Source organism: Mustelus asterias, unplaced genomic scaffold, assembly GCF_964213995.1.
Source record: "Mustelus asterias unplaced genomic scaffold, sMusAst1.hap1.1 HAP1_SCAFFOLD_335, whole genome shotgun sequence".
Lineage (NCBI taxonomy): Eukaryota > Metazoa > Chordata > Chondrichthyes > Carcharhiniformes > Triakidae > Mustelus > Mustelus asterias.
The window spans coordinates 146,420-161,271 of record NW_027590297.1 but is presented as its reverse complement, the minus strand read 5'-3'; the positions used below and the strand labels follow the sequence as shown (position 1 = coordinate 161,271).

Sequence of the window (14,852 nt, the reverse complement as noted above, 5' to 3'; positions counted from 1 at the left end):
CCAGACTGTAGCATTCTTGCGTTCCACCTGTCCATTACCCCGAGGGTTGTAACTCGTGGTCCTACTAGAGGCAATCCCGTATGAGAGCAGGAATTGCCTCAAGTCATTACTCATGAACGATGAGCCCCTGTCGCTATGGATGTAGCTGGGGTACCCGAACAGGGTAAAAAGATCACGGAATGCCTTGATCACCGTGGCAGCGGATGTATCAGAGGAGGGAACAACAAAAGGGAACCGGGAGTACTCATCGATGATGTTTAGAAAGTACACGTTCCGATCTGTTGAGGGAAGGGGGGCCCTTAAAATCAACACTCAGTCTCTCGAAGGGACGAGTGGCCTTGACCAAATGTGCCTGGTCAGGTCGGTAAAAGTGCGGTTTGCATTCTGCGCAAATCCGACAGCTCCTTGTTACCGACCTGACGTCCTCCACCGAGTAAGGCAGGTTGCGGGCTTTGACAAAGTGGTAGAGCCGAGTGACCCCAGGATGGCACAGATCATTATGGAGGGCGTTCAAACGATCCTCCTGAATACTAGCGCAAGTTCCACGCGAGAGGGCATCCGAGGGCTCATTGAGTTTCCCTGGACGATACATGATATCGTAGTTATAGGTGGAGAGTTCAATTCTCCACCGCAAGATCTTGTCATTCTTGATCTTGCCCCTCTGCGTGTTATTAAACAGGAACGCCACGGACTGCTGGTCCGTGATCAGGGTGAACCGTTTTCCCGCCAAGTAATGGTGCCAGTGTCTGACGGCCTCCACAATGGCCTGGGCCTCCTTTTCCACCACTGAATGCCGAATTTCGGGGCCTTGGAGGGTGCGGGAAAAAAATGCGACGGGCCTGCCCGCCTGGTTAAGTGTGGCGGCCAGGGCGAAATCAGATGCATCACTTTCCACCTGAAAGGGGATGGACTCGTCTACTGCGTGCATCGTAGCTTTCGTGATGTCGTCTTTCAATTTCTCGAAGGCCAATCGGGCCTCTGGCGTTAGGGGAAAAGTCGTGGACTTAATAAGCGGACGGGCTTTGTCCGCGTAACTGGGAACCCACTGCGCATAATAGGAGAAGAAGCCCAAGCATCTTCTCAGTGCTTTTGCACTAGCAGGTAAGGGAAGTTCAGCAAGGGGGCGCATACGGTCTGGATCCGGGCCAATGACCCCGTTTTCCACCACGTATCCTAGGATGGCTAAACGGCGCGTACGAAACACACACTTCTCCCTGTTGTAGGTCAAGTTCAGGCGAGATGCAGTGCGTAAGAAGTTCAGGAGGTTTGTGTCATGGTCCTGCTGGTCATGGCCGCAGATGGTGACGTTATCCAGGTACGGGAAGGTAGCCCGCAGCCCGTTCTGGTCCACCATTCGGTCCATAGCACGCTGGAAGACCGAGACCCCATTGGTGACACCAAAGGGAACCCTGAGAAAATGATACAAGCGACCATCCGCCTCAAAAGCCGTGTATTGTCGGTCCTCTGGGCGAATGGGGAGTTGGTGGTAGGCGGACTTGAGGTCTATGGTGGAGAACACCCGGTACTGCGCAATCTGATTGACCATATCAGATATGCGCGGGAGGGGATACGCATCCAGCTGCGTATATCGGTTAATGGTCTGACTGTAGTCAATGACCATCCGGGGTTTGTTCCCGCTCTTGACCACCACAACCTGTGCTCTCTGCGGACTAACACTGGGTTGTATGATCCTTTCTTTGAGGAGCCGCTGAACCTCAGATCTAATGAAGATCCGATCCTCAGTGCTGTAACGCCTACTTTTAGTCGCGATGGGCTTGCAGCCTGGCACCAGATTCTGAAACAAGGAGGGTGTGGTGATCTTCAGAGTCGAGAGGCTGCAGGCAGGGCGCGTTGGGCAATTTGGAGGCTGCCGCTGTTTTCCCACTGCCAGTGAAGGGAGTGGCCCACCGTACTGTAGGATTACACTCCTCAAGTGGACCACGAAGTTTAGTCCGAGAAGTATTGGCGCGCAAAGATACGGCAACACAAGGAGCTTGAAGCACTCGTAAACTGTGCCTTGTACTTTCAAGGTTACCACGCAATTCCCTAGCACGGCAACAGACCGGGACCTTGATGCCATAGAGATTGTCTGTTTGGCAGGTTGAATCTGGAGTCCACACCGCTTCACAGTGTCTGGGTGGATAAAGCTCGCAGTGCTCCCGCTGTCAAACAGACAATAAACCACTTGGTCATTTACCTGGATATTCGTCGTCGAACATTCGAGTCTATGAGGCTTGGCCTGGTCCAGGATGATCGACGCCACCGTTGGTTCATGAGCGCCACTGCAGGCAGCTGAAGTCGATGAGGAGGACCCCTGCTGGTCGTTCGTGGTCAGTGTCGACCAACATGGCTGCCCCCATGAATCGCATGTGGGTGAGGGCGCCAAACTCAGCGACCCCTGGTGGTCATACTCCTCCGACTCCGTCGACCGTAATGGCGTCGTCCTGGTCGCGCACGTGGACGAACCTCGCGACGACTTCGACGATGATGATCCAAGCTCTGAAGAATCGCAGGCTGCCCTGCTGTTCCTGGGTTTCGATCGGCACACCTTTGCATAATGCCCTTTTTTACCGCATGCGGTGCACAATACAGCTTTAGCGGGACACTTTTGCCGGGTATGTTTTGCTCCTCCACAGAAGTAGCACCGCGGGCCGCACGGGGCTGCAGCCGTCGTCTGGCCCGAATGGGAGCACGCCATTACACAGCATTTCGAACCCGAGGGGCGAGGAGGGATTTGCGACTGCTCCTGCCACGTTGTCTCCACGTGGTCCTCTGGATATAAGACTAAGCTCTTTGAAGCCGACTCGAGCATCTCTGCTAACTCGATGGCCTGGGTAAGATTAAGGTTACCCTTCTCCAACAGTTTAAGTCGAATGTACGATGATCCGACCCCGGCCACAAACGCATCTCGGGCGAGGTCGTACATGCTCTGCTCAGCCGACACAGCTTTGCAGTTACAGCCCCTGGCTAACTGTAAGAGCTCATTCGCATAGTCCTCCATCGTTTCGCCAGACTGCCGTCGTCGAGTGGCTAGGAGGTAACGAGCGTGTATCTCGTTAGGTGGTTTGGTATAGCGCTTCTTTAGAAGCTCGAGGGCCTTAGGGTAATTAGTGGCCGCACGGATCGCAAGGTAGACTGTGTCGCTTACCCTCGCATGGAGGACCCGGAGTCTGTCATCATCTGTGGTGACCGCTGCGGAGGCTGCCAGGTATTCTTCGAAACACTTCAGCCAGTGGTCGAAGGTGTTAGAAGCGCCCACCGCACGTGGATCTAGCGTCAGGAGTTCTGGCTTGAGAATTTGCTCCATACTCTCTCTTCTTTTTTTTTCTCCGTCGAGAGTTTAATAATAGTAAATAAAATTGATGCACATCAATTTAGCCACGAGGCTCGAAGCTCAGTAAATGAAGGCTTTTATTTACTATTAATGAAGCTATCAGAACTTATATACACTATCCCAGACTGAAGGGGTCCCGGCCAGAGCAGGGACTCTTATACCTCTCCCAGGAGGCGGAGCCTGACTGGGATGTGCCACAACAGTAACAAACACAGGTGTAACAACCCCACCCTAACCCAACAGCAACAATAGCACAATCCAACAGTAACATATGTACATCCTTGTAGTCCTGGCCAGCCCCTGGCTCAGCACTATCCAGTGGGAACCAACGATGGTTCACCACACTGTTAGAGTCAATCCACCTAACCTTCACATCTTTCAGACTATGGGGGGAAACCGGATAACCCGGAGGAAACCCACGCAGACACCGGGAGAACATGCAGACTCCACACAGACTGTGACCCAAGCCAGGAATGGAACCGGGGTCCCTGGCGCTGTGAGGCAGCAGTGCTAACCCACTGTGTTGCCCAATTTCTCTTGCTTAAGAGATGAACAGCAGGAATGGGCAGGTTACATAGAAACAGAGAAACTAGAAGCAGGAGGAGGCCATTCGGCCCTTCAAGCCTGCTCCACCATTCATCTTGGTCATCAAAATCAACAATCCCCTTTCCTTCCATATCCCTTGATCCCTTTAGCCCCAGGAGTTATATCGAATTTCTTCTTGAAATCAGATAACGTTTTGGCCTGAACTACTTTCTGTGGGAGTGAATTCCACACAATCACCGCTCTCTGGGTGAAGACATTTCTCCTCACCTCAGTTCTGAAAGATTTACCCCTTATCCTCAAACTATGACCCCCTAGTTCTGGACTCCCCCCCACCATCGGGAACATTCTTTCTGAATCTACCCTGTTAGAATTTTATAAGTTTCTGTGAGATCCCCTCTCACTCTTCTAAACTCCAGTGAATATAATCCTAACGATTTAGTCTCTCTTCATATGACAGACCTGCCATCCCAGGAATCAGGCTGGTAAACCTTTGCTGCACTCCCTCTATAGTACGGACATCCCTCCTCAGATCAGGTTGTCTGAAGTGGAAAGGCTGGAGAGAAATATGTTTGTATCCACTGAAGTTTAGAAGAGTAAGAGGTGACTTGATCGAAACCTTTAGGATCCTGAGAGGCACCGACAAGGTGGAATCCACCAAAGATCTGTCCCACTACAGTGGTGTCGTCGGCAAATTTAAAATCGAATTGGAGGGGAATTTGGCCACACAGTTATTGGTGTATAAGGAGTATAGTAGGGGGCTGAGAACACAGCCTTGTGGGGCACCGCTGTTGAGGATGATCCTGGAGGAGGTGTTGTTGCCTATCCTTACTGATTGTGGTCTGTGGGTTAGGAAGTTCAGGATTCAGTCACAGGGGGAAGAAATCATAGAAACCCTACAGTACAGAAAGAGGCCATTCGGCCCATCGAGTCTGCACCGACCACAATCCCACCCAGACCCTACCCCCATATCCCTACATATTTTACCCACTAATCCCTCTAACCTACGCATCTCAGGACACTAAGGGACATTTTTAGCATGGCCAATCAACCTAACCCGCACATCTTTGGACTGTGGGAGGAAACCGGAGCACCCGGAGGAAACCCACACAGACACGAAGAGAATGTGCAAACTCCACACAGACAGTGACCCAAGCCGGGAATCGAACCCAGGTCCCTGGAGCTGTGAATCAGCAGTGCTAACCACTGTGCTACCGTGCCGCCCCTCGTGCTACCGAGCCGAGGCCCAGGCCACGGAGTTTGGAGATGAGTTTCGTTAGAATAATGGTGTTGAAGGCTGAGCTGCAATCGATAAATAGGAGTCTGGCGATGAGGAGAATTGTTTTCTCACAGAGGGTGGAGAGTGTCTGGAACTCTCTTCCTCAGAAGGCAGTGGAAGCAGAGACTTTGAATATTTTTAAGGCAGAACTGGATAGATTCTTGATGAATGAGGCGGTGAGAGGTTATTGGGGGGAGTCAGGGGACTTGAGGTTCCATTCAGATCAGCCATGGGCTTATTGAATGGAGGGGCCGAGTGGCCTACTCCCACTCCAAATTTGTACGTTCATATCTAAGGAAGGCTGAGGGGGATGACCTAATCAGGGTCTTTAACATTCTGAAAGGTTCTGCTGCAGTGGATACAGAGTGAATATCTCCTCTTGTCGGGAAGAATCTAACTAGAGGCCACTAATATAAGACAGTCAACAAGAAATCCAACGGGTAATTTGGAAGAAAACAAATATGGCTGCCAGGACTGCCTGTTGTCATGGTCTGGGCCTCGGCTCCTCCCTCTGCAACTGGATCCCAAACTTCTTAACTCACAGACCACAATCAGTAAGGATAGGCAACAAGACCTCCTCCGCCATCATCCTCCACACCGGTGCCCCACAAGGCTGTGTTCTCAGCCCCCTACTATACTCCTTATACACCTATGACTGTGCGGCCAAATTCCCCTCCAATTCGATTTTCAAGTTTGCTGATGACACCACCATAGTGGGTCGGATCTCAAACAATGACGAGACAGAGTACAGGAATGAGATAGAGAATCTGGTGAACTGGTGCGGCAACAATAATCTCTCCCTCAATGTCAACAAAACAAAGGAGATTGTCATCGACTTCAGGAAGCGTAGAGGAGAACATGCCCCTGTCTACATCAACGGGGACGAAGTAGAAAGGGTCGAGAGCTTCAGGATTTTAGGTGTCCAGATCACCAACAACCTGTCCTGATCTCCCCATGTCGACACGATAGTTAAGAAAGCCCACCAACACCTCTACTTTCTCAGAAAACTACGGACATTTGGCATGTCAGCTACGACTCTCACCGACTTTAACAGATGCACCATAGAAAGCATTCTTTCTGGTTGTATCACAGTTTGGTATGGGCTCCTGCTCTGCCCAAGACCGCAAGAAACTACAAAAGGTCGTGAATGTAGCCCAATTCATCACGCAAACCAGCCTCCCATCCATTGACTCTGTCTACACTTCCCGCTGCCTCGGCAAAGCAGCCAGCATAATTAAAGACCCCACGCACCCCGGACATTCTCTCTTCCACCTTCTTCCTTCATTAAAAGGTAAAAAAGTCTGAGGACACGTACCAACCGACTCAAGAACAGCTTCTTCCCTGCTGCTGTCAGACTTTTGAATGGACCTACCTCGCATTAAGTTGATCTTTCTCTACACCCTAGCTATGACTATAACACTACATTCTGCACTCTCTCATTTCCTTCTCTATGAACGGTATGTTTTGTCTGTATAGCGCGCAAGAAACAATACTTTTCACTGTATACTAATACATGTGACAATAATAAATCAAATCAAATCATCGTCAGGGACTGTCTGTTGCTGGAGCCACCTGATGCTAGGGACCCGATCAGCCCTTGGGCGACTGTCTGTTGCCGTGACTACCTGTTAACCGGCCCCACGTTGTGTTTGGTTCACCCAGCGCACTTTGGAAGCAAAGGAGTTAACAGCCTGATGGCGCTGATACTCACCATTGCGACTGTTCTGTTTGATGGTATTCGGGGAGATCTGGATGAAGCTTTCTGTCAGATAGCCATTTGGAAATGTCAACTCCTTCACCTGCTCCTCAGTGTTTAGCACACAGACTTCAAACACTGCGAGGGAGAGAGAGAGAGAGGGGGGGGGGCGCAGGGGTGGGGGAGGGTTGGGGGGAAGAGAGAGAGGGAGAGAGAGAGAGGGAGAGAGAGGGGGGTGGGGGGGGCGGGAAGAGGGAGAGAGGGAGAGAGAGGGGGGTGGGGGGGGAAGAGAGAGAGGGGGAGAGAGAGGGGGGTGGGGCGGGGGGGAAGAGAGAAAGAGAGCGAGAGAGAGAGAGAGCAAGAGAAAGAGGGAGGGAGAGAGGGGGAGAGAAGGGCGAGAGAGAGGGGGAGAGAGAGGGGGAGAGAGAGGGGGAGAGAGAGGGGGAGAGAAGGGCGATAGAGAGGGGGAGAGAGAGGGGGTGGGAGAAAGGGGAGAGGGAGAGGGAGAGAGAGGGGGAGAGAGAGGGGGAGGGAGAGAGAGAGAGAGAAGGGCGAGAGAGAGGGGGAGAGGGGGGAGAGAGAGAGAGATGGGGAGAGAGAGAGAGAGAGAGAGGGGAAGAGAGAGGGTGAGAGAGAGGGGGAGAGGGGAGAGAGAGAGAGAGATGGGGGAGAGAGAGGGAGAGAGAGAGAGAGAGGGGAAGAGGGAGGGAGGGCAAGAGAGAGAGGGGGAGAGAGAGGGGGAGAGAGGGGGAGGGAGAAGGGGAGAGAGAAGGGGAGAGGGGAGAAAGAGAGAGAGATGGGGAGAAAGATAGAGAGAGAGAGAGGGGAAGAGAGAGAGGGGGAGAGAGAGACAGAAGGGGTTAAATGAGAGAGAGAGGCACACACAAAGAAAGACAGAGAAAGAGAGACAGAGAGAGAAAGAGAGACAGGGGAGGGGGAGAAAGAGGGGAGTGAAGGGGAGAGAGGAGGAAATGGGAGGGAGGGAAAGGGGAGGAGAGGGAGAGAGAGAGAGAGCAGAGATGGCGGGAGGGAAAGGGAGTAGTGAGGATAGCACAGAGGAGGAGAGGCGAAAAGAGAGACCGAGCGAGGAGAGAAGAGAGCGAGGGAAGAGGGAAAGCGGAAAATAGAACGTGAAGAGAGGGAAAGACGGAGAGAGGGAAAGATGGAGAGAGGGAAAGACAGAGAGAGGGAAAGACAGAGAGAGGGAAAGACAGAGAGAGGGAAAGATGGAGAGAGGGAAAGACAGAGAGAGGGAAAGACGGAGAGAGGGGAAGATGGAGAGAGGGTGAGAATGGGGAATGCAGGGAGGAGAGTTGGGGTGAGGGGCAGGTGCAAAGGAAAGATGAAGAGAAGGAGAGAGAGGAAGGAGAGGAGGAAGGTAGAATTAGAGATACAGTAAGGGTGTGAAGGATTAAGAGAGTGAGTGTGAGAGACATGAGGATGGAGAGACGCGGAAACAGAAGCGAGAAGCAGCAAGATAAAGAGGACACAAAGAGGGAGTAAGAGTGAGAAGCAGAGGCAGCAGAAAGAGGACAGGAAACGGGGCCAGAACAGAACACAACGAGACAGTTTAATATTCCAAAGAAGCAAGCGTCCCAGAGAGCCAACAGAAAGTGAGGCAGAGAGAGATAGTGTGAGAAAGGGAGGGAAAGGTGAACCCAGAGTGTTTGTAGTTAGCACTGATTTTATATTCATTGGAAGCAGAATAATGTTTCTCGTTTCCTGTATCAACGCACAGATAAAAATTCAAGTTGGAATCAGTTTTCAGATCTCAGTGAGACTGACAGGCGGTGGCAGTAGATTCACCTGGGCCCAGGCAGGGCGAGGAGCATAAAGTGTTTCTGTAATGGGGGCAGGCAAATACATCTACAGATAGCGGGACAGGCAGTGTGCCATATACACGGAGGGACACCAGGCTGGCGATGTACACACACCGGGCTGGCGATGTACACACACCGGGCTGGGGATGTACACACACTGGGCTGGCGATGTACACACACCGGGCTGGGGATGTACACACACTGGGCTGGCGATGTACACACACTGGGCTGGCGATGTACACACACCGGGCTGGGGATGTACACACACTGGGCTGGCGATGTACACACACCGGGCTGGCGATGTACACACACCGGGCTGGCGATGTACACACACCGGGCTGGAGATGTACACACACCGGGCTGGCGATGTACACACACCAGGCTGGCGATGTACACACACCGGGCTGGGGATGTACACACACCGGGCTGGGGATGTACACACACCGGGCTGGCAATGTACACACACCGGGCTGGCGATGTACACACACCGGGCTGGCGATGTACACGCACCGGGCTGGGGATGTACACACACCGGGCTGGCGATGTACACACACCAGGCTGGCGATGTACACACACCGGGCTGGGGATGTACACACACCGGGCTGGCGATGTACACACACCGGGCTGGGGATGTACACACACCGGGCTGGCGATGTACACACACCAGGCTGGCGATGTACACACACCGGGCTGGGGATGTACACACACCAGGCTGGCGATGTACACACACCAGGCTGGCGATGTACACACACCGGGCTGGCGATGTACACACACCGGGCTGGGGATGTACACACACCGGGCTGGCGATGTACACACACCGGGCTGGCGATGTACACACACCGGGCTGGGGATGTACACACACCGGGCTGGCGATGTACACACACCAGGCTGGCGATGTACACACACCGGGCTGGGGATGTACACACACCGGGCTGGCGATGTACACACACCGGGCTGGCGATGTACACACACCGGGCTGGCGATGTACACACACCAGGCTGGCGATGTACACACACCGGGCTGGAGATGTACACACACCGGGCTGGCGATGTACACACACCGGGCTGGCGATGTACACACACCGGGCTGGGGATGTACACACACCGGGCTGGCGATGTACACACACCGGGCTGGGGATGTACACACACCGGGCTGGGGATGTACACACACCGGGCTGGCGATGTACACACACCGGGCTGGGGATGTACACACACCGGGCTGGCGATGTACACACACCGGGCTGGAGATGTACACACACCGGGCTGGCGATGTACACACACTGGGCTGGCGATGTACACACACCGGGCTGGCGATGTACACACACTGGGCTGGCGATGTACACGCACCGGGCTGGAGATGTACACAGCACCGGGCTGGCGATGTACACACACTGGGCTGGCGATGTACACACACTGGGCTGGCGATGTACACACACCGGGCTGGAGATGTACACACACCGGGCTGGGGATGTACACACACCGGGCTGGCGATGTACACACACTGGGCTGGCGATGTACACACACCGGGCTGGCGATGTACACACACCGGGCTGGCGATGTACACACACCGGGCTGGCGATGTACACACACCAGGCTGGCGATGTACACACACTGGGCTGGCGATGTACACACACCGGGCTGGCGATGTACACACACCGGGCTGGAGATGTACACACACCGGGCTGGGGATGTACACACACCAGGCTGGCGATGTACACACACCGGGCTGGCAATGTACACACACCAGGCTGGCGATGTACACGCACCGGGCTGGCGATGTACACACACCGGGCTGGCAATGTACACACACCGGGCTGGCGATGTACACGCACCGGGCTGGCGATGTAGACGCACCGGGCTGGCGATGTACACACACCGGGCTGGCAATGTACACACACCGGGCTGGGGATGTACACACACCGGGCTGGAGATGTACACACACCGGGCTGGCGATGTACACACACTGGGCTGGCGATGTACACACACTGGGCTGGCGATGTACACACACCGGGCTGGCGATGTACACACACTGGGCTGGCGATGTACACACACCGGGCTGGAGATGTACACACACCGGGCTGGGGATGTACACACACCGGGCTGGCGATGTACACACACTGGGCTGGCGATGTACACACACCGGGCTGGCGATGTACACACACCGGGCTGGCGATGTACACACACCGGGCTGGCGATGTACACACACCAGGCTGGCGATGTACACACACTGGGCTGGCGATGTACACACACCGGGCTGGCGATGTACACACACCGGGCTGGAGATGTACACACACCGGGCTGGGGATGTACACACACCAGGCTGGCGATGTACACACACCGGGCTGGCAATGTACACACACCAGGCTGGCGATGTACACGCACCGGGCTGGCGATGTACACACACCGGGCTGGCAATGTACACACACCGGGCTGGCGATGTACACGCACCGGGCTGGCGATGTAGACGCACCGGGCTGGCGATGTACACACACCGGGCTGGCAATGTACACACACCGGGCTGGGGATGTACACACACCGGGCTGGAGATGTACACACACCGGGCTGGCGATGTACACGCACCGGGCTGGGGATGTACACGCACCGGGCTGGGGATGTACACACACCGGGCTGGCAATGTACACACACTGGGCTGGAGATGGACACACACCGGGCTGGGGATGTACACACACCAGGCTGGCGATGTACACACACCGGGCTGGCGATGTACACACACCGGGCTGGCGATGTACACGCACCGGGCTGGCGATGTACACGCACCGGGCTGGCAATGTACACACACCGGGCTGGCAATGTACACACACCGGGCTGGGGATGTACACACACCGGGCTGGAGATGTACACACACCGGGCTGGAGATGTGCACACACCGGGCTGGCGATGTACACGCACCGGGCTGGGGATGTACACGCACCGGGCTGGGGATGTACACACACCGGGCTGGCAATGTACACACACCGGGCTGGCAATGTACATACACCGGGCTGGCGATGTACACACACCGGGCTGGCGATGTACACACACCGGGCTGGCGATGTACACACACCGGGCTGGCGATGTACCCGCATTCAGTTGGGGATGTACACACACCGGGCTGGCGATGTACACACACCGGGCTGGGGATGTACACACACCGGGCTGGGGATGTACACACACCGGGCTGGCGATGTACACACACCGGGCTGGAGATGTACACGCACTGGGCTGGGGATGTACACGCACCGGGCTGGAGATGTACACGCACTAGGCTGGGGATGTACACGCACCGGGCTGGAGATGTACACGGCACCGGGCTGGAGATGTACACGCACCGGGCTGGGGATGTACACGCACCGGGCTGGAGATGTACACGGCACCGGGCTGGAGATGTACACGGCACCGGGCTGGAGATGTACACGCACCGGGCTGGGGATGTACCCGCATTCAGTTGGGGATGTACACGGCACCGGGCTGGAGATGTACACGGCACCGGGCTGGAGATGTACACGCACCGGGCTGGGGATGTACCCGCATTCAGTTGGGGATGTACACACACTGGGCTGGTAAGTACACACACTAGGCTGGTATGTACACATGGCGATGTACACAGAGGCACTGGGCTAGTGATGTAGACACAGGGACACTGGACTGGCGATGTACACACAGGGACAATGGACTGGCCATATACACACACTGGGCTGGCGATGTACACACACTGTGCTGGCGATGTACACACACTGTGCTGGCGATGTACACACACTGTGCTGGCGATGTACACACACTGGACTGACGATGTACCGTCAATACTTACCGACATTCTGGGTGGTGGTGTTGACCCTCGCTGGCACCTTGAGGTTGTCCGCTAGCAGAAAGGCCCCCTCCTCCAAGATATCCAGCAACATGGTTGCCGTGTGAACCTGTTCCGTGGTGTTCATATCTTTCCAGGACTCCAGAGCCTCTGGTCTCAGCAAGTTATCCACAGTCTGTACAACAGCCTGGAAGCAAATCACATCTGTGAGGTGTGGTGGCACAGTGGTTAGCACTGCTGCCTCACAGCGCCAGGGACCTGGGTTCTATTCCCGGCTTGGGTCCCTGTCTGTGCGGAGTTTGCACATTCTCCCCGTGTCTGCGTGGGTTTCCTCCGGGTGCTCCAGTTTCCTCCCACAGTCCAGATTGGCCGTGCTAAATTGCCCTTACTGTCCAAAGATGTGCATGTTAGGTGGATTGGCCATGGTAAATGAATGGGGATAGGAAGGGGGTAGATGCTCTTTTGCGCAGACTCGATGGGCTGAATGGCCTCCTTCTGCACTGTAGGAATTCTTTGATTTAAGTTTATTTTGAGGATGGGGTTCTCAACCTCTCCAGGAATCCCCTGGAGCTCCCAGGAATTAATTTCTAATCTGACGTGTCAGCCAGGGTTAGACCTGTTCATCACCGACGCACAGTGGCAGCGGTGTGTAACACCGACAAGATGCACTGCAGCAACTCACCAAGGCCCCTCCGACAGCACCTTCCAAACAATCCGGAGGGAACACCACCACCTGCAAGTTCCCCTCTCAGCCACTCACCATCCTGATTTGCAAATACATCAGCATTGCTTCGCAGTCGCTGGGTCAAAATCCTGGAACTCCCTCCCTAACAGCACTGTGGGTGTACCTACACCACATGGACTGCAGCGGGTTCAAGGAGGCAGCTCACCACCGCCTTCTCAAGGGGCAATTAGAGATGGGCCAGAGATGCTGGGCCCAGCCAGCGACACCCACACCCCAACAAAGAACTTGAATAGGGTCCTGAGGTAAGTGTTGAAGCCACCGCCTTCCGACATTCGGAAAGGGTGCGCTCGGCTGATGTTTTGAGTGGGATTAAAGGGAGGGAGAGGAAGAGAGCCATCAGCGAAAGGCAGGGGCAGAGCAGAGACGAAGGATTAATGTCCACCGTGCGGGAAGAATGAATGAAATGGAACACCAAAGCCACCAATTGCCACAAACACGCCCGTACCTCTATATAGGCTCTGCAAGTCCTCTCCCGCTTCTGAATCTGTAGCCATCAGGAGACAGAGAAAAATAAGACACAATGCACGTCACTCAGTTACAGGAGCTATCGATCATTGCACAAGTACAGAGGAAGATCCCACCACCGTGAGTTACTGTTCGCCAGCTTCTCTCCTCCTCTACATTCCCAGCACCTGGTTTGCCCCCGAATGCAATGACGGTTCCCCTCCCCCGTACCGTAGAAAAGATACAGTGCAGAGAGAGACGCCATTCAGCCCATCATGTCTGCCCTGGCCAAAAAACTAGCCCCTCATTATTGACCCCACTTTCTACCACCTGGTCCCTAGCCTCGCAGGTTCCAGACCTTCAGCAGATCCGGGGATCTTTAAAATAAATCCTGAATTCAAGGCATAGCCGCCAACTCATGGAGTGAATTTCAGACGCCCATCAGCCTCTGGGTGGGAAAGGTTTTCCTCATGTCCCCTCTAACCCTTAAATTATGGGCAGTGCCTCCATTTTAAACCTGCACGGGGGGGTGTCCGTACTGCTGAGGTCACGTCCCCACCGACTCGAGAACAGTTTCTTCCCTGCTGCCATCAGACTTTTGAATGGACCTACCTTATAGGGCGGCACAGTGGGTTAGCACTGTTGCCTCACAGTTCCAGGGACCCGGGTTCGATTCCCGGTTTGGGTCACTGTCTCTGTGGAGTCTGTACGTTCTCCCCGTGTCTGCTTGGGTTTCTTCTGGATGCTCCAGTTTCCTCCCGCAGTCTGAAAGACGTGCTGGTTAGGTGGATTGGTCGTGCTAAATTCTCCCTCAGTGTACCTGAACAGGCGCCAGAGTGTGGCGACTAGGGGATTTTCACAGTAACTTCATTGCAGAGTTAATGTCAGCCGACTTGTGACACTAATAAATAAACTTTATAATACGGGATTGGTGAGACCACATTTGGAATATTGTGTGCAGTTCTGGTCACCTCACTGTAAGAAGGATGTGGAAGCGCTGGAAAGAGTGCAGAGGAGATTTACCAGGATGCTGCCTGGTTTGGAGGGTAGGTCTTATGAGGAAAGGTTGAGGGAGCTAGGGCTGTTCTCTCTGGAGCGGAGGAGGTTGAGAGGCGACTTAATAGAGGTTTATAAAATGATGAGGGGGATAGATAGAGTGGACGTTCAGAGACTATTTCCTCGGGTGG

The 14,852-nt window shown here is 54.4% G+C and overlaps 1 protein-coding gene across 1 annotated transcript in view; it reads right to left on the bottom strand.

Moving 5' to 3' along the window:
* The window catches only part of LOC144486426 (adhesion G protein-coupled receptor L1-like), a gene marked incomplete at its 5' end in the record, with an annotated part of 221,516 nt that overhangs the window by 128,378 nt on the left and 78,286 nt on the right, over positions 1 to 14,852 (bottom strand). Inside the window, 3 exons of the mRNA XM_078204462.1 lie at positions 6,868 to 6,990; positions 12,480 to 12,663; positions 13,667 to 13,705. Of these exons, the coding sequence (XP_078060588.1) occupies positions 6,868 to 6,990; positions 12,480 to 12,663; positions 13,667 to 13,705 (346 nt within the window). The remainder of the gene's footprint in view (positions 1 to 6,867; positions 6,991 to 12,479; positions 12,664 to 13,666; positions 13,706 to 14,852) is intronic.